This window comes from Periophthalmus magnuspinnatus, chromosome 14 (genome assembly GCF_009829125.3).
Source record: "Periophthalmus magnuspinnatus isolate fPerMag1 chromosome 14, fPerMag1.2.pri, whole genome shotgun sequence".
Lineage (NCBI taxonomy): Eukaryota > Metazoa > Chordata > Actinopteri > Gobiiformes > Gobiidae > Periophthalmus > Periophthalmus magnuspinnatus.
Genome location: NC_047139.1, coordinates 16,553,864 through 16,574,783, shown reverse-complemented (window position 1 = coordinate 16,574,783; position 20,920 = coordinate 16,553,864). Strand labels below are relative to the sequence as shown.

The 20,920-nt window shown below is 42.7% G+C and overlaps 1 protein-coding gene across 1 annotated transcript in view; it reads right to left on the bottom strand.

Moving 5' to 3' along the window:
• The window catches only part of tmem248 (transmembrane protein 248), a 286,123-nt gene extending 265,467 nt beyond the window's left edge, over positions 1–20,656 (bottom strand). Inside the window, exon 1 of the mRNA XM_055226431.1 lies at positions 20,653–20,656. Within this exon, the coding sequence (XP_055082406.1) occupies positions 20,653–20,655 (3 nt within the window). The 5' untranslated portion in view covers position 20,656. The remainder of the gene's footprint in view (positions 1–20,652) is intronic.
• Positions 20,657–20,920: the final 264 nt, after the last annotated feature.

Sequence of the window (20,920 nt, the reverse complement as noted above, 5' to 3'; positions counted from 1 at the left end):
CAAGAAGAACAGTTCACGTCCTGGGATATCAAAGGGAATCCAAGGGGTGGCAGACAGCAATAAAGACACAATCTTGACAACATCAAAACCTATGGCTCAACAAATGCTCAGGTTTTTGGGACTCTGCAACTATTCAAGAGAATAAGTACCCAGCTATATTCAGCTGACGGCTCCATTCATCAAGCCATTTGACCTCATCAAGCCATTTGGAATGGACAATCCAACAGCAGGACTGAAATGGAACACAAAAGCTTAAGAAGCATTCACAAAGACAAATCAAGCTATCTGTTCTGCATGTGCTCTATGTGCACCAGATCATACTATTCCATTCCACCTGGACGCTGTTGAAAAGCAAGCCTTTGTACAATCTGTGCTATACCATACACGATCAGGAGGGAGAAGTGTTTCGAAACATTACTCATGTAAACTAGACAGCCACGAGCAAGCCCACTCTGGATGTGCAAGATATTTGGCAGCCGTGACCAAAACTATTGACAAGACAGCTCAGATTGTGCAGAATCGCCCTCTAGTGGTTCATATTACGGCCCTAGGCCTTAAGTTCCTTCATTTGTTAGTATGTGTCTGTTAAGTTTTTTGTGCGTGTTTGAATCTGTCCCCTTCTCCCCATGAAATCCTGGCTGTATGAGCCTTTGCTGGTGACTGGAGGGCTGTTTTCCCACCTGGCCAATCCTGTGGCTCACCTGCAACTGCCTCCCCTATTTAAGGAGATTCAGACCACCTGTTTTGGGGCTGCTGGCCTTTGTGGTCACTATGTCATTCCATGTGTATCTCATTTAGTTGTTAGTCACTCGTTTGTCTGTGTCTAGAGTGTGTGAGACACTAGTTTAGTTATGTTTTTGTGTCTCTTGTTATTTCATCACTTCATTCTGTTTGTAGGTTTATGTGACTTGTGCTTGCTTTGGGAGACTCCTGGTTTGATTTTGTGTTATGTGTCCCATGAATTTGTCACTTTTTTAGTAGGCCTACGTGACCAGTTTTCCAAGACTCAAAACTTGTCATTTTTGTTAGAGTTGTTATTTTTGGTTTCTTAGTTTAAGTTATTTTGTTTTATACATTTACATAAATATTTTAGTCCACATTTGTTTTGCCTTTTAGAATCCTGTTCATTAAATTACCTCCCTGACCCTAGCCAACCTAGGTTGTAATAAATTGGATGCTTGTCTGGGATGTAATACCCTATCCCACTTTGATAAAGCAGTAATAACAATGTAATAGGTTTGTATTGGGTAAGTTTCTTTAATTGACTTGTTTTTTTCAAAATCTGTATTGGCGTTTGGCGTTTGGATGGTGGAACACTGTCAATAACCTGTAGCTGATGTCTGCAGGGCTTTTGTATGTATTTGTTTTTGAGGGTACAGCAGATGGGGATTGGTGAACGGCCTGAACAACCGCACATCCTGCTCCATCCTAAATTCCTCTTGCTTCCCAAGTTTCCCAGCTCCAGGGATGGAGCCCGGTCCTAAATGTGCCTGGCCAATTTCAATGGGGGCTGAGGGTAGGGACTAATCTCTGGCCTACCCAGAACCAACTCTGGCACTATTTTGACTTGTTTTCCACCTCCTAATCTCCCACCACCAATGTAAGTACAAAATCATTTCAACTGTATTACAAAACTAGTTTGTAAGTTAAGGGGGAGGGTATTGGCCTTAGGCCTTAAGTTCTTTAATTTGTTATTATCTGTCTGTTATGTTTGGTGTGTGTTTGAATCTGTCCCCTTTCCCCAATGAAATCCTGGTTGTATGAGCCTCCGCTACTTAAGTTCACACAAACTATGGAAGTCTGGCTGGAAGGAGGAAACATCGACATGGCCTCAAATATGGAAACAGAAGTGTTGCACTTGTAAAGAAGAGACAGGTTATGTAGATTTACAGTGGTTTAATGACCAGTAGATGACCAGTAGCAACAGGCAAATGCCTTCAGGTTCACATTCATTATCGTTATATTCTCTCTCCCTCCCACTCTCCCGCGGCTTCATATCTAAACTGCTCAAAACAGCGAACGTCACCTGATGGCGCCAGTATATTACAGCACTGGGTTTAAACATTGTGTACTTCCATTTGAAAAAGAGTCTTTATAAGAAGTTTTAAGTAAATAAAATACATAGTTTTCCTTTAATGTAGTAAAATAAAATATTGTGTGTGAGGAGAAGGCGAAGACTGAAATGTATGTACGAGCAGACCTACAAACTACACCTCTACCTAAAGCCGAACTTGCACTGTTCTGTGATGGATACTCACACAGAGCCATAGGTGGTTCCACCATTTCATCATATGCTGTGATACAGCCATACACACAAGACAACATGAAGTCCTGGAGGCGCACATGGATCTGCTCAACCAGCTGAACTGACAGCCATGCTGAGAGCCCTACAACTATCTCAAAAACACTGTTAATGTCTAACAGATTTGGTCTATGCATTTAAAACAGTAACGTCTTGATCTGGCTGGACTAGAAATGGCTTCAAATTGGCCGATGAAACATGAGGCTCTAACAAAACAAATCATTGAGGCAGTGCAACTGCCAAGAATGTAGTGGCCATAATGAAATGCAAAGCTCACACTAAAGGAAATGATCTAATTTCTCAAGGAAATCAGGCCACATTCTCAACTACAAATGGAGAAACTGACACAGAAACACCGGACAAACAACCAGACATGCCTGAAACAGCACCAGAGATGCCACCACAGATAGCCATCGAAAAACCATATGTAAGAGAAATCCAACAAGCAGCTGGAGCATATGAACATCCTGTCGGGACAAAGAGCTAAAAAAGATGAAGATGGACTATGGACAAACCATGAAGGAAAAGTTGTTGCACCAGTACCACTCTTACAGATGCTTTTTGATGAATATCATGGGTCAACACATAGAAGTTCTGAAGCACTCCTGAAACACATTGACCTTTGGTGGCACTCACACATTAAATCTCGTTTGCAGTATTGAATTGACACTTGTCACACTTGTCAAACCATGAACCCCAAGAGGACCTGTAAACCTCCACGTGGCACTTTTACGCTCCCAAATAAACCTTTTGAGAAGATTGTGATGGATTTTACTGACATGTGCGTTCGCAGTTTTTGTTATCTTGTAATACAGAACAGAGTCAGCTAAAGAAGTTGTTAAACATTTAGTGCAGGAGGTAAACCCCTAGAGTTGGTGTCCCAGATCAGGTCAGATAATGGAATTCATTTCACAGCTAAGGTACTTTGCAACACATTAAAGGCCTTAAACATTTCTAAGCGTTTCGGTTGTATCTATCATTCTTTAAGCCAGGGTCAAGTTGAACATAAGAGAAAACTAATTAAGATTTGGCAAACTTGCAAAATAGATTGGGCCACAGCACTTCCTACTTGATGGACATCAGGAACAGTGTAAATAGAACCAATGTTTTACACCTCAGATGCTTTTGACTGGACAAGAAATGCATAAACCAATTGGACCTCTTAATGAGGACTCTCCTTTTCTTGATTGGGACAAATAACATCATAACTATGTCCAAATGTATGAAGGTACAATTGTTCCAAAAAGTTTGAAGGTGTAAATGTTGATTTGTACAGGATGAGGTGCTGCACTTACATTCCCAACAATACTGCCCCAGATGGAAGTGTTACAGTGCCAGATTAGAGTCAAGCTCAACAGGGTCTTCTTTCACCGCTGATTCTGCCAAGCCCGTTCCCTTGGCTGTGGTTTCGCAAGGTGGTAGATAGGGACAGTGGGAATCTCGTTCATCCATTCATGCGCGTCACTAATTAGATGATGAGGCATTTGGCTACCTAATCGAGTCATAGTTACTCCCATCATTTGCCCGCACTTCATTGAATTTCTTCACTTTGACATTCAGAGCACTGGGCAGAAATCACATTGCGTCAACACCCACCATGGGCCTTCGCAATGCTTTGTTTTAATTAAACATTCGGATTCCCCTGGTCCGCACCAGTTCTAAGTCAGCTGCTAGGCGCCAGCCAAGGCAACCCTACAGGGCCCTGCACAAGTGGGTACCAGTGGGCGAGAGCTGGGGAGATCTGCGAGAAGGGCCCGGCATGCATCCATAGTTGCCGCCGCCACCTACCCAGCTCTTAGAGCCAACCCTTATCCCGAAGTTACGGATCTGATTTGCTGACTTCCCTTATCTACCTTGTCCTTACATGCCAGAGGCTGTTCACCTTGGAGACCTGCTGCGGATATGGGTACGGCCCTGCGCAAGATTTACATCTTCTCCCCTGAATTTTCAAAGGCCGACGAGAGCTCACCAGACACCCCTGAAATAGCGCTATTGCTTTCCGGGGCCCAAGCCCCTCTGTCAGGGCGAACCCATTCCAAGGTGCCCTGCCCTTCACAAAGAAAAGAGAACTCTCCCTGAGGCTCCCACCAGGATCATTTGTGTTACCACACTGGGCGTCTCACGGCGCCTATCTCCGCCACTCCAGATTCGGGGATCTGAACCCAACTCCTTTTCGATCGGCCGGGGGCGACATAGGCCATCACTCCACCCTTCTGTACGGCATTTGCCCATCTCTTAGGACTGACCAACCCATGCTCAACTACTGTTCACATGGAACCCTTCTCCACTTCGGCCTTCAAAGTTCTCATTTGAATAATTGCTTAAACTCAATTCATTAGCATATGAATTATCTGAAAGTTTTGGGATCCCCAGCAATTTCCGGTCTGGCTGGTTCTACATGCTACCTGTTTTCACCACTATTATTATCATTGCAGTTATTATAATTATTATAATTGAATGCTGTCACACTGCCTTCGTAATCTTATTGAATGACTACTAAAGCTATAGCTAAACAACACCCACACACTCAATTTTTGCTTTTGTCTCCCTTTGAACCCCTGTTGACTACTGACTCGCCAGTAGTCAAGAGGGGTTCTTAGTTTCTTTCAGTAGCTGCTCTTTGTTTGATCCATCCTGTCCGAGCGACACACACTTTATTAATCTGAGTGTCACATATTTTATACAGTATTATATGGTTGGAAGCAATGCTACTATTTTACAAAGAATAGTAGCAGAGCTATATCTTTATGTTTTAGCTAAGACTTAGATTTTTTTGGGGTGGTTTATTTTGTTTTTGTTGATAGGTAGCGACTGGTGCCTTTCTTTTAGTAATCATGTGTATGTGATCAAAAGGGAGAATGAACAATATACAAATATAATACACTGTTTGCTTTCTGCAACATTGCGTGGCAGTTGGGAACAGTGCCTCTGGACTGGCAGACCTGGGTGGTGGTCCCTCTGTTTAAGAAGGGAGACCAGAGGGTGTGTTGTAACTACAGGGGAATCACACTCCTCTGGTAAGGTCTATTCCAGGGTACTAGAGAGGAGAATCCGACTGATAGTCAAACCTTGGATTCAGGAGAAGCAGTGTGGTTTTCATCCCAGCCACTGAAAACTGGACCAGCTCTATACTCTCCATTGGGTGCTCGAGGGTTCATGAGAGTTTGCCCAACCAGTCCACATGTGCTTTATGGATCTAGAGAAGGCATTCGCCCGTACGTGCTCCGGGAATATGGTCCAGGGCATTTGCTAATGGCTGTCCGGTCCCTGTGTGACTGGAGCAGGAGCTGTATTCGCATTGCCAGTGCATTGCCAGTAAGTCAGACCTGTTCCCGGTGCTTGCCGCATTCCACCAGGGCTGCCCTTTGTCACCGGTTCTGATCATTGTTTTTATGGACAGAATTTCTAGGCACAGCCAGGAGTTGGAGGGGGTCTGGTTTGGGGACCACAGGATCTCGTCTCTGCTGTTTGCAGATGATGTTGTCCTGATGGCTTCATCGAGCCAGGACCTGCAGCAGGCACTGGGGCGGTTTGTGGCCAAGTGTGAAGTGGCTGGGATGAGATTCAGCTCCTCCAAATCCGAGGCCATGAATCTTCACCAGGAAAAGGTGGCTTGTCCTTTCCAGGTGTGTGGTGAGTCCCTGCCTAAAGTGGAGGAGTTAAAGTATCTCACGGTCTTGTTCACGAGTGAGAGAAGGATTGAGCGCGAGATTGACAGGTGCATCAGCGCAGCGTCTGCAGTGATGCTGTTACTGTGTCAGACTGTTGTGGTTAAGGAGGAGCTGAGTTGAAAGGCAAAGCTCTTGATTTACCAGTCAATCTATATTCCTCACCTATAGTCATGTGCTTTGGGTAATGACCAAAAGGACAAGATTGCAAATACAAGTGGTTGTTCCTCCGCAGGGTGGCTGGGCGCTCCCTTAGAGATAGAATAAGGAGCTCAGTCACACGGGAGTAGCTCGGAGTAGAGCCACTGCTCCTCCACATTGAGAGGAGCCAGCTGGGACATCTGGTCCAAATGCCTCTTGGAGGTGTTTCCGGGCACGTCCCACTGGGAAGAGGGCCCGGGGAAGACACAGGACATGCTGGAGGGAATATTTCTCTTGGCTGACCTGAGAGCACCTCAGGATTTTCCTGAAAGAGCTGGAGAAGATGTGTGTGGAAAGAGAAGTCTAGGCCACCCTGCTCAGGCTGCTGCGTCCACAAACCAGCCCCGCATAAAATGGAAGAAAATGATGATGCTTGCTTTCTTACAAAGGTACAAAACGTTCTGTTTCCCATTCAATAGTTGCCATTTATCATAATCACAGGAAAGTGAGATATAGCAGCTACATTTCAATCATTTTGGTCAAGGCTTTGTTTCTTGTTTGTAGCCTCCTTTCATACAGGAGTGCATGACTCCCACTAAGGGAAGGCCATAAAAACTGGTGTAATTTCACTTTGTTAGACTCTGCTTTAGACTCTGCTTTGAATTTTGCTTTATCATGTCTTTAATCCGACTATATTGCTGTAACCGACAATAAAGATCTACAAAATGATTCCCGTGCCTCTGCGCCTGCTCTTCATGCAACAAAACAGAAACTGACAATATAGGTCTGCTCCTCACGCCCCCACTGTGTCTCACACTGGTCAAATATAATTGTGCAATCAATTCAATTTCTTTCAGTGACACATATGATACGAAGGAGCTCACTGGTCACCTTTGATTTACAAATAGAATCAAATTTAATGCTTCGCCAAATGATTCAGCAGAAAACCACGACACTAGAAAAAGTTAAATCTTGGTAAGATATAGAAACTTGAAATAAGCTCAAAAATACGTATTTTTTACTGATAAGATATATAAGATATAATTTGCTTAAAACAATATTGTCATGCAAGATTACTCTACTAGTTTTAAGATTGTAATACTTTATTAAATTACTCAGAGAAAATACCTAGGCATTAAGTTTTAAATTCTGATATTAAGTATTAAGAGGCTTAAAACAAGTATTAATCTTATTTCGAGATGTTTGACTAACACTCACAACACACAACTGTGTTTTCTTCAGTCAATATATCTAGTTTCAAGACAAGATTATTGGAATAATGTCTCAAATCAAGAATATCTACAGGGGATTACTCTATATAGTGCATTTCAGTCTCTGACTCTGACTCTGAGGCCAACTGGCTGTTCTCGGGCTCGTGGAGTGTCCAAGCTAATGTTTGCCTTATCCTCCTCTCCACAGCTGCAGCCATCTACTCCTGTCAACAATTTCGGCATCTTAAACACACCTATTGATACTTTACAGCTGGGAGTGTGATGCTAATTGTAGGCCCTGCTCTGTCTGAGGGCTGTTAGACTTTAATTCGAGCTTTGTTGTAACACCATCTGACAAGAAAGAGCTGACCTAATTGAAACTACAACACATGAGATAATTTGTGTTGTTAAACAAGTCTCTCACACATAAAATTACAGTCACAACCTAGCTAGCGTTAGTTCACTCTCACCTTTTTTGGTCAATATCAAACTCCTAAACAGGACCATAAACACTCATATTCATCACAGGCTCCTGAGAATGTGTAGTTTAAAAATACAAAAAAAATTTCTTGAGTTTTCAGACAATCCTAAAACGTTTTGGGCAGCATTTGCACATTAATGTGTACATTGTGTCTCCATGGTAACTGCTGAACATTCCACCACAGGTATACATTTTGAACACCCCCAGCGTGATGTCACTGCAAAATATCAATACATGACACACATAATTCTACATTAGGTCTGCATCGTTGACGACCAGCATGCACATATAGGTCTACTAATACATGTATCATGGTATATCGGGTTTTTGTTTTATTATTTTATTGTATACATAGTGAAGACTTTAATTGTGAATGCCTCAGATTCAAGATAAAATCATTTTTCGCTGTCCGCCAGTAGAGGGCAGTCAAAGAACAGCCTACTCGACTGTGCTTGGACCGTGGTGTTTAGTAGAATATATGAGCAAGAAGCACACTTTTATACTGTTTAGGCTACTCGGAGGTTGGTAGTACTCAGTATTAAGCTACTCAGGTAGGAGTAAAAGTATTGGGTCTTATTGGGTCTGAAAACTACTATGTAATGTTACTAAAAACTAAATATACTTGGGTAAATGTAAATAAGTATTATTCTGTTTTGTATGACAAAAGCCTATCTCCATGGCAATCAGCAGAGGTGTTTAGAGTAACCAAAATTGTGCTCAAGTAAGAGTAACATTACTTCAAAATAAAATTACCCAAGTAGAGGCACAAAGTAGTGATCCAACGAGTATGAGTAAGAGTAAAAAAAATATTTGGGAAAAGTATTACTCGTGTAAGAGCAACTTAAAGAGTAAATGCCACATGTAATGTCTGATTTATAATTTGAAGTTAATGTAATTGGAAGGATAAAACATTAAATAATGCGCACAATCTGGTATTTTCAAAGGATAGACGCAAACTGAGATAAACTAAATCATATCTGAAGGTGTGGTGCAAGAAACACAAATGTTGAAATCATTTCATATTGTCAACATAAAGCTTTTGTCACTTGTTGACTTAGAGTGGGAAGAGAAACCAAAACTTTTACTCAAATAAGAGTACTGCTATACTGTAAGTATATCACTCAGGTAGGAGTACCATATGGCATCTTAAAATGTGACTACTTGTACTTGAGTAAATGTGACTATTTACTACCTGCCCCTGTATCTGATATGAAAAACATTACAGCTTATCTAAAATCTCAGTGTGCAGTCTACAGTCTACCAGAGAATAGGGCCTTTGAACAACTGTATTTTGGTAACCATAAAAACCAACAGACAAAACCTATCTCCATAGCGATCAGTGAGCACATGTCCAGAGGCTGAAGTTGGACAGGTAGTGCTCAGATCTGTGCTGGTGAAAATGGCGTAGGCGTGATAGCAGAAGGGAGGGATCAAAGTTACGGACTGGCTCCAAATGTAAAATGGTCTCTGTAAAGCTGAAGGCAGATCAGAACAAAGTGTATGAGAGGGGGCAGGGGAGGGGCTCTTTCATCTGCCTCATTAAACCGCAGCAGCACCGGTGGTCCCCTGGGAGCTCACTCCTATCTGCGCTCCCTCATGCAGTGGGCGGGAGGGGATCAGAGACGCTTGACTTACCCGGCTGAGGGTCCTGTGTCTGGGCATGAGTGATACCAACTGACTGGGATGGGACTGGGACAGAACGGGAACTGGAGCAGGACTGGAGCATGACTAGGATTAGGACTAGGACTTGGACTGGAACGGAACTTGGACTAGGATTAGAACTAGGACTAGGAGTATGACTGGAACAGGACTAGGACTGGGAAAGGACAGGGGCAGGACTGGACCAGGATGGGATTGGGACTGGGACAGGATTTAGACTAGGACAGGATTGGGACTAGGATTAATAGTAGGACTAGGATTTGGACTAGGACTAGGATTGGGACAGGAACAGGACGTGGATTGGGACATGGCTGCAATTAGGACTAGAATTTGAACTAGAACTAGGATCAGGACTGGAACAGAATTTGGACTATGATTGGGGCTAAAAAAAAGGATTGGGATTGGGTCAGGACTTGGTCTGGGATTAGGACTAAAACTAGAATTTGGACTAGGGCTGGGACAAGACTTGGATGCAGGACTGGGACAGGACTGAGACAGGGCTTGGAGGTGGGAGAGGGCTTTGCTTTAGGATGTGTGGATCTGAGAAGGAGGTCAAGCCTGGATGTGCAGATAGAGATTTGGGCGTGGTGAGTTTGTGTTATCACAGTTCACATATTGCAAAGGTTTATGAAGCAGCACAAAGATGAATAGGAACATTGCTAAGACTCACATTGTAGAGCACTGGGTTTGACCTGAGTAGACTTAGTCTACCGCCATATGACCATGGCTTAGTCACGGTTTAGTGGTTTAAATTTGTACCTGTTTAGTCCTTAAAAATAAGTCTCCTATAGAAACACTCCCTTATGGAGACACTGCAGGTGAATAAGAAATGTTACGTTTAGAGAAACGTTACATTTAGAGATATCAATTTGAAACTTCTGTAGTTTACTCACATCAGTGTAAGAAAAAAATGTACTACAAGTTTTTCTTCATGTTTTCATAAAAAAACAACATAAAAATAATGCATTTTATGTGTAAAAACAACCAAAATTACTCAAATCTTAAAATATGATATCCAAAATCCCCTCTGTATTTTTTTCTAATATGACAACAAAATTAAGCAAGAACTTTAAACCTCGCACCATCTATTTTTAAGCTTGAAATGTCCCAAAATTAGTCAAAGTAAATCTTAGTGAAAAATTGCCTAAAAATTGGAGGCAGGTTGATTAAATTAAATATTAAAACATGTTTGGGTGAAGAGTGGATAATTTTGTTGCTTCCATATAAAACCTGTTTGTAGTTTAGTCTGTAGTGTTTCCCCTTAAGGTGCATTCTTTTTTTGTGCACAACACAATGGTGCCATCATGCGAAATGCACACCAGCCTGTACTGCTGGAGGGTACAAGGTATTATGAAAACCTGCAGTGGATGCATGCACACGACCTATACCTGACCTATACCTACCCCACACCCACCCCACATCTACACCTACCTGGCCAAACATGTAACACTACCTTACACCCACAGCTGCCCCACACCTACCCCACACCTACCCCACACCTACCCACACACCCACAAATACCTTTATACGACACTCTTGCACAGAGCGATTCCAACACACAGTTCACTTCATGAGTTAGTGTTAATGTTTATATTTTGTCAAGATGAATCTCTCATAAACAGACTGGAACAGTGTGATAAATCAGTGCTTCTATCTGCTTTCACTGAGTTATGTTGTATTCAGTTAAAGACCCATCGCTGGGCTGTTGTTTTCCCAACTCTCACAATGCATTGTGGTCTAGAGACCACTGATGCCCACTGCTTTTCAAGATACATTGTGGGAAAATTGGGAATCAGGTTGTCTGCAAGTGACTTAGCACCAGGTTCTCCACAAACATGAGGAGCGACATAGGAGAAGGGCGACAAAAAATGTATCTGTCTCATGATGGTCTAAATCACTACTTTTTCACTCACTGGACGTTGATTCGGACACCAAAACTGGCGTGACCCCTTTTTGCCCCTGTAGGTAGGGAATAGTGTGGACATTCTGAAACAGCCAATGCGTTAAATCTGGTGGACATTAAAAACATCGAGGAAAAAATCCTGGATTACCACTGATGACATCACAATGTTAAACAGCATTTTCAGTTTTAAAGACACAACAGTATCTTTCATAATATGGTGGCATTAAATGATTGGAGTGGAGTGTGTGACCCTGATCAGGAGACAAGTCTGCACTGTGAGGGAAAGGAATTTGCTCAACCACTATGTTTTCTTCTTTATTTTTTCATTCATAAACATTTACTCAAGTAAGAGTAAAGTGGAAGTATGAAGTAATGGTTCAAGAAATGACTGAAGTAAATATTTGGGAAAGTTAAAGTAACTTAAAGAGTAACTGTCGGGAAGTAATATCTGACTTATTTTTTGACATTTATCTAGCTGGAAGGACAAAATCTGGTATTTCCGAAGTATAGACATAAAATTAAGACAAACTAAATCACATCTGAAGGATGGTGTGGTGGTTCAAGGAACACAAATATTCAAATCATTTCATATTGCCAACATAAAGCTTTTGTTACTTGTCGACTTACTCACAGTGGGAAGAGACACCAAAATTTTAAGAGTATTGTTACTTAAATAAATATATTACTCAAGTGGAAGTAAAAGTATACTGCTAGAAAAAGTACTCTGAAAAGTACAATTTCTTTAAAAAGTTACTCAAGTAAATGTAGCTCAGTAAATGTAACTAAGTACTCAACACCCCTCCAGTGTCTGCACAATTGGGTCAGGGGACAGGCTGACACAGGGCTGACACAGATGCATTCTTATCCTGGTGGGGGAGTTTGTGTACCCGAATGATCACAGGAGCTATGTTGCCCAGGGCATTATAACCCTGGTAGGGTCTTCCATGGTAAACAGGTCCTAGGTGACATGTTAGACTAAGAGCAGTTCACAACACCCCTATGAATAGTCATACAAGGTCCGTGACATCGCCTGGTATGGCGCAACCGGGGCCCTACCCAAGAGCCAGGCCTGTGTTTGGGGCTCAAATGTGAGCGCCTGATGGCTGGGCCTTTGCCCACGGGGTCCAGCCAAACTCAGCCCAAAAGGACAATGTGGGTCCTCCTGTGGGCTCATCACCTACAGAGAGTTTCATAGAAGATTTCATAGTCGGGTGCAAAGAGGACTGGGCAGCAGTCGGCGACGGGTGTCTTGATGACCCAGTCCATGGACAAAGCATCTGGCTGTGGCAATGTGGAATGCCACCTTGCTGGGGGTGAAGGGGCCTGAGCTCGTGTGGGAGGTTGAGAGGTATGGGCTAGATACAGTCGGGCTCGCCTCCATGCACAGCTTGTGTTCTGATACCCAACTCTTCAAGAGGAGTTGGACTTTCCACTTTTCTGGAGTTGCCCATGGGGAGAAGCGCCACAGCTCAGCCCTCACGTGTTTGAGTTTACCCCATTGACAAAAGGGTCACATCCCTGCATCTTCGGGTCAGGGACAGGTCTCTCACTGTTCTGTCAGTCTACAAGCCAAACAGCAGTGCAGAGTATCTGGTCTTTTTGGAATCCCTGGGAGGGGTACTAGATAGTGCACCAACCAGGGACTCCGTTGTTCTACTGGGGGACTTCAACTCCCATGGGCAACACCATTGACACCTGGAGAGGGGTGATCGGGAAGAACGGCCTCCCTGATCTGAACCCAAGTGGTCTGTTATCTGACTTCTGTGCTAGTCACAGTTTGTCCATAACAAACACCATGTTCACACCACCAGTACACGTGGCACCAGGACACCCTAGGTCGGAGGTCGATGATCGACTTTGTCGCCGTATCATCTGACCTCCGGCCACGTGTCTTGGACACTCGGGTGAAGAGAGGGTCAGAGCTGTTAACCAATCACCACCTGGTTGTGAGTTGGATCCACTGACGAAGGAGGAAGGCGGGCAGACGTGGCAAACCCAAGCGTATCGTGAGGGTCTGTTGGGAATGTCTGGCGGAGCCCTTTGTCAGCGGAGTCTTCAACTCATGCCTCTGGGAGAGCTTCTCCAAGATCCTGGGAGAGGTTGAAGACATTGAGTCCGAGTGCACCATGTTCTCCACCTCCATTGTCAATGCGGCTGCTCATAGCTGTGGCTGCAAGGTCTCTGGTGCCTGTCGCAGCAGCAATCTGGTATGATTGGAGCAGGAGCTGTGTCCACATTGCCAACAGTAAGTAAGACTTGTTCCCTGTGCACAATGGTCTCGACCAGGGTTGCCCTTTGTCACTGGTTCTGTTCATTGTTTTAATGGACAGAATTTCTAAGCACAGTGAGGGGCCGAAAGAGGCCTGGTTGAGGGACCACAGGATCTCATCTGTTTGCAGATTATGTTGTCCTGATGGTTTCATCGAGCCAGGATCTGCAGCAGGCACTGGCAGTTTGCAGCCAAGAATGAAGTGGCTGGGATGAGAATCAGCTCCTCCATATCCAAAGCCATGGTTCTCGACTGGAAAAAGGTGGCTTGTCCTCTCCACGTGGGTGGAGAGTCCTTGCCTCAAGTGGAGGAGTTCAATTATCTCAGGGTTATTGCATCTGCAGTGATGCAGTCGCTGTATCGGACTGTTGTGGTAAAACTGACCCAAAGGCAAAGCTCTCGATTTTCCAGTCAATCTACATTCCTACTTTCACCTATGGTCATGAACATTGGGTAATTTACTGAAAGAACAAGATCACGGATACAAGCGGCCGAGGTTTCTCCACAAGGTGGCTGGGTGCTCCCTTAAAGATACAGTGAGGAGCTCAGTCACATGGGAGGAGCTCAGAGTACAGCCAAGCTCCTCCATGTCAAAAGGAGGTGGCTTGGGCATCTGTTCAGGACGCCTCCTCTCTGTTCCAGGCAAGTCCCACAGGAAGGAGGCTCCAGGAAAGACCCAGGACACACTAGAAGGGCAATGTCTCTCAGCTGACCGGGGAAACGCCTTGGGGTCCCACCGGAGGAGCTATCTACCTAAACCACATCACCTCCAGCCAATTAATCAGTGCTAGTGCAGCCTCTGCAGCTCAGTGTGTGAATTCCCGAGGTTCTGAGCTTTTCTCATGATGGCCTGTCCATATATGAGAAAAACTTGTATGTGTCCTCTATCTGCAGGTTAAAGCACTGACAAACCAGGTTCAGTTGCAATTGCAGTAATTCATTCATTTATTTTTGTACATTTTAAAGCTGTGAGAGAGCAGGCTACGCATTTTTCATCTTAATGACTTAGGCAGTTTATTTTTCTATTTTCCCTCAAAACCTTGAATAACGACTTAAGCAATTATGATAGGGAGAATCTTAACCCGTAAAGAAGGCACCAGCCCAAGCTCTTAAAAATCCTGTCTTATCGGGTGTATTTGAGCGCCTTTGGTTTCATACAAACACATTCCAGTCTGCAGCTCGGTCTGGCTTCTATTAGCTCTGACCACTGCGCGCTTACTTTGGCACATCACCCGCGCGCTCTGACTGCGGCAAAGAGGACGCGAGCGGGAGACGGCGCACGGTTACGGCCTCTATCAAAGACTTTCCCCGGGAGTTAAATGAGCTCCCCAGACACTCTCCGACCAGCGCGAGTATGAGAGAGATCCGCCCGGTGGTGAGGAGGAGAGCAGCGGGTAGGCCTATAGTCTCCAGCGCAAGAAAAAACAGAATTCATCTTTATTTCAGCGCTCTCTGGGAGTCCCCGCTCATTATGCCGCGCGCTTCTGAAACACGGACACGCTGTTGGCATGGCAACCCCAAAATCTGACCGAGAGGCCGCTTCCTCATGCACTTTCATATGAGCGTTCAAAGAGCATCCTCAAGCAGGCTCACTCCACCCAGAGAGCAACAGAGCAACTCACACTGGCATGACAGGGCTGAGGATGGGGTTAAGAAGGGACTGCACGGGCTGGGCAGAGTGTTAGTATCTCACATGTGTCACATGTTCAAAGGTTAAAGGTTATGTTTATGTAAAATGGACTTCCCTCATCATGATCTCACTCAGAGCTGTATTTCAGTTTGTTCACACATGTTTGAGTACACCTGTGTTGTCCTGTATGCAAGACTTGAGGGCTCAGAAAATCTCTCTTCACCTACCCCTCATCTCCACCCACTGCTTTGTACTTACACTTGGTTCATCTTTCTTTTTTCTTTCTTTCTTTCTTTCTTTCTTTCTTTCTTTCTTTCTTTCTTTATTTATTTCTTGCTTTTCTTTCTTTATTTATTTCTTGCTTTTCTTTCTTTCTTTCTTTCTTACTTGCTTGTTTGTTTCTTTTGTTTGTTTGTTTCTTTTTGTTTGTTTGTTTGTTTATTTTTGTTTGTTTGTTTGTTTCTTTATTTATTTCTTGCTTTCTTTCTTTCTTTCTATCTTTCTTTCTTGCTTGCTTGCTTGTTTGTTTGTTTGTTTGTTTGTTTGTTTGTTTTTCTTTATTTGTCAGGGACAATGTACAAATTGATTAATCTTACAAAAAAAAAAAAAAGATGACTTGTACCTGATTTATCTACTGCTCCTTTCCATCTGCAGTGTCTGGGCAGGTGAACACATTAAAAACACACATTTCATTACAGTTACATTATAAGACTAACAGTTCATCATTAACATTAACAGTAAAATACAATGATGATGATGTTTCCTACAGTCCACACCAATTAATCAAAATCAAGACTTGAATGTGTCTGGTCATACACGCTAGAGTTTGACAATGTCATAAAATAAAACCACAAAAAAATTAAGTCAGCTGCTAGTTATGGTGAAATGTCACTATGAAGAGGTGGGGCCTATCAGGTGTGGAGTGTCTTTTATTAAGCCATTTCACTATTGTGGGTTACAATGAACAAAATGTAAAATAATGATGTATATATGTAAAAACCATAGGGCTAGTGTATTTTTTTTAAAGAGGGGCTATATGCAAATTTGACTTTTTGGAGCTTTCAAACATGTTATAAAATTGTTCCTTCATCAAAAACATGCCTGAATCTAACACCTGATGTCGTCCATGCAAGTTTGAGTAATTTAGCGATCTCTCAAAGACCCTATTCAAACTGTCCCACAAGCCTATGTTACCCGTGCTCCCATCAACAGTTCTCCACAAATATACAAAAGCATAATACAACTCTGTACACAGCAACTTGACAAACCTGATGCGAGGTGCAGTAGTTTTATTATGCTAATGTTGTGATAGCGCTCTGAAGAGGGAGTTACTTAATGCGGGCAGTTAATACCTCATAGAAGTAAAATACCCCCTCTTTAAGATTAATATATAGGCTACATACACTTTTGTCCTTGTAAACATCACCTGCTGCATTTGACTCATCCTTCAGTGTCTTCAGTAAAATTTAATTATGACATCATACTCCAGGGTGTGAATGCAGCCTTTTAGTTAGACCCTAAATACAAACACATTTAGGTACAAAGTGCATGTGTTCTCTGTGAGTTCTAAAGGTGTACTGCTTTTGTCCTTGACCCTGTCTCCCAGCACGTCGCTTCCTCGGTCCACTGGTCACACGCACTGCCCTATTAACACAGTCTGCTCCTGCACCAGAGAAGTGTAGACCCCCGCAGAGACCCTCCAGACTGGGCCTCTGCTCCATCTGCTCCATCTGCACCCCCAAACTCTCTCCGGACCAGAACCAGACAAGAACCAGAGCAGAACCAGAGTAGAACTGAATAACCAGATCAGAACCAGATCAGAAACAGAAGAACCAGAGCAGAACTAGATCAAAACCAGATTACCAGAGCACAACAATAATACAACAAGACCAGGACCAGATCAGGTCTAAGGACAGGGGATGTTCTGAGACAGTTATCCATTTGCTTGTTTTCTGTTCATTAATTTGCTTCTCTGTTTCTGTTTCATTGTTGATTTTCTAACTTTCTGTTGGTTAAGTCAGTTATGTTCAGCCCTAAGAGGCAACTGCTGTTGTGATTTTGGGCTTTACAAAAATAAATTGGAATTGAATCAAGACCAGGTCAGAGCCAGACCAGGACCTGACCAGAACTTGAGCACAATCAGATCAGAACCAGACCAGAGAAGAACCAGAGGAGAACCAGATCAGAACCAAATTAGAACTGAACCAGGAACAGAGAAGCACCAGAGAAGAACCAGATCATAACAATCCCCATTTACAGGTAACGTGCAGAGAGTGCTTTAATCACACTTATTCTAGTCTGATTTCTCCAAAGAACAGGTACCAATCTACAAAAAAGACCATGAGGGTACACACACAAAAAAAAACATCATATGAATGATGAACCCTTCCAAACACATTGAAATGATGTCTAAGACCCTCATTCCTGTTTGAGGAAGGATTGTCTTTCTTAACAAAAATTGCTTCTTTAACTCCTCTCTCAAACCATTTCTTTTCTCTGGCTCAGATCTGTACCTCACTATCTACAAAGGAATGGTTAGTGGCTTTGACAGAGCGATGTACCGCAGACTAGTGTCCGGAGGAGCTCTCGCGACACTGTCGGTACATTTGTTGAGGAATTTAGCCTTTTCCTCTCGTGTTCGTTAGTTTCTGCGAAGACAAAGAATAACCTTGAAACAGAGATAAAGTTCAGATAGGAATTTACTCAATCGCCCAGTAAAGAGCATTATGTAAACGGAATCTGTGCAACTGACATTCCCAGGCAGAGACTAAATGTTTATGCCTATACAATGAGTTTTTATACACATACTATAGTGGGAGGCAACCATGGTTTAGACTTAGCGCCTCTTCGTTGGTGCACAGGCCAGCCAGGCCTCTGGCACATGGCACAGTCTTATCAGGCTGTGATGAGCATCCTTGTTGTCTCTTGCTCCAATTGCTGACACATATTTTGTTGGTTTAACCAGGGTGACAAGTCATGAGTCAGTACATGCCTATCAATAAGTCATTTCCCTGCTTAGTTATTTGATTAGATTTATAGATAGATGTAGAATATGTTGTACATGTCCTGAACATATATCTGCATCACACAGCTGTAATAAAGTCCTTGTCTTCTCATAAGCACTGCTACAATAATGAACTATAGCAATACAATAATAAACTATGGCAATGGTTATGCAGAATAGCTAAACACCGATAACTTTCCTAACACATTTTCTTATGGAGTGGCTGTTTAGTTCTGTGGATCAGACCTGGATGACTGAGGGATTACACAGACATCTTCCTATTCCTATTACTAATCAAGCTGTACATTAATTAAGCTATGAATGTATTTTTACATCGCTATTGTTTTTTTGTTTTTTGTTTTATTTGAATGATGCAACCATTGTCTCATAATGATTCAAAAACTGTACCCTTGTGTATTGTCATTAGCATTATAGTGCATTAATTAGGCAGAGAGAGAGTAGTTTGAAGAGAAACGATCCCAAATGCTTTTTGCTAAATACTGTTTATTTGCTTAAGATTAACTGACTGCTTAGAGATGTGGATTGTTGAAATAAAATCACAAACTAAAGTTAAATCAATGTTTTTGTGTGTTTATTACATTCATTCACCACTACCAATATGGCTTCCCTGTCAAATTTTGTCACGTAGGTGCAGGAGCTCTATTGTATTATTTTTGTTTTAAGGATATTAATGACTGAAAACAGCCTTCTAAAACATCCATAAAGAGAGAGTATTACATGTATATAGAGCATTAACTGCTAACACATAATATATTTAGATCACCATGTTACTTTTTATTGTTTTGAAAATGCTATATTCACCGAAAACAACATATAAACATATTATATAAGTTTCACTTTTGTTTTTGACGCTCTGTATCTCCCCTCCCTTTGTTCTCCACACTAAGTCACTTCTCCTTCAGAGCACTATCCCATAACAGTCGCCGTTATGGGATCCCACTGATGAAACTACTGCACAACACATCAGGTTTGTCAGGTTATAGTGTATTGTTTTGTATCATGCTTTAATATATTCATGAATAATTGCCATTCAGGAGCAGGGGTGATGTAAGCTTGTGGGCTGGGCATTGGACAGACTCGTACTGCTAACCATAAGGAGGGTTCAAATATGCATGGATGACATCTGAAACCTCTACAGGCATGTTTTCGATGAGGGAACAATGTTATAACATAGTAGAAAGCTAAAAAAAAAAAAATCTATTTTACACAATAAAGATAGACATTGAAAGATTTCTGCAAATAAGATTTTATACTTCAATACTATTCAATTGTAGTACCCCCTTGTGAAAGCACTTAACCCACTGCACCACTGTATCTATACATCTTAGTAATGGCAGATAGAGCCCTCCCAGTGTTCGTATGATGGGACTCCACAGCCAGGTTACACAGCATGGATGTCTCTGAGTGATTCACAGGCTCTCTGAGTGAACTTAGATTGTGGTGATTAGGAGCCACTGCCACCTGGGGCCCTTGTGTGCCCAGGGGCCCAGAGTGCAGTGTGTGCATGTGTAATCTATCAGGCCATTAACACAACTCGGGCTCCTCTGAACTGTTACACACAGGTCAATGGGAACGCCAGGGTTTGCTTCAGGGCATGGACTCCCCCACTCAGGGCTCCTTCACTCTTTAACTCCACACACACACACACACACACACACACACACACACACACACCCACACACACACACACACACCCACACACACAGGGCCCTCGCACCCCCTCAAGACACCAGCTCAGACAGGGCTGTACCGGTCTGCTGATAAGGTTATCTTTAAAGGAGATATACAGTATTGTTCTTTTGCCTGCTGTATAGTTATAATATATGACACCAGAGCATCATTAAAGGTGAGAGATAAAGCTTCTCTTATCTCATTATGTGATATTTTCAACATTTTAAATCTCTTTGGACATTTTTTTGGACATCTTTAAATCTTATGGATCTAAAACGACTTAATAAAAAAACAAGTCCACTGACATTGTGCGGTGCACAATGAGGAATTAGGAGCTGATGCTTGCCTCTTTATGGAATCCTGATGTAAACATCATCACAACAAAGCGCCAGATGCTTTCAGCCCATCCTATGGATAGCTGGTGACATGACACTGGCAAATCTTATGTGTATCACTGATTAAAATTAAGTCTGTATATGATATGGACAAGCCTCATTCGAAAGTTCAGAACCTCTAGAATTCACCAACTGAGCTGCAGAAGCTGCACTAGCACTCACTGATTGGCTGCAGGTGGTTTAGATAGTATTGGGTTGCCAGCATTGAAACTAGAAACCCAAATGAAAGACTCAAGCTTATTCTACTTTCTGAATGGATAATCGTCTTCAGAACCAAAATGCCAGTAACAGCTTGACCATCGTGCCCAGTGTTTTATCAGTAAAAGCTATATTTGATTTGAACATATTTACCTCATATCTGGTGAAAGCTAGCAGCTAAAAAAGTTATACATTTTGTTCTGAATGATACAGGGAAATTCAAGAAGAAATATCTGTAGCTTTTGAGGAAGATGTGGTTGGACTATCCCAAAACTGGGCAGTTGTCTGCTACGCTCTAGGGACTGGTGCCAGACTCTTCTGCGTTTGAATAGAAAGTAGGAGGGGCTGGAGATTAAACAGCTTCTGT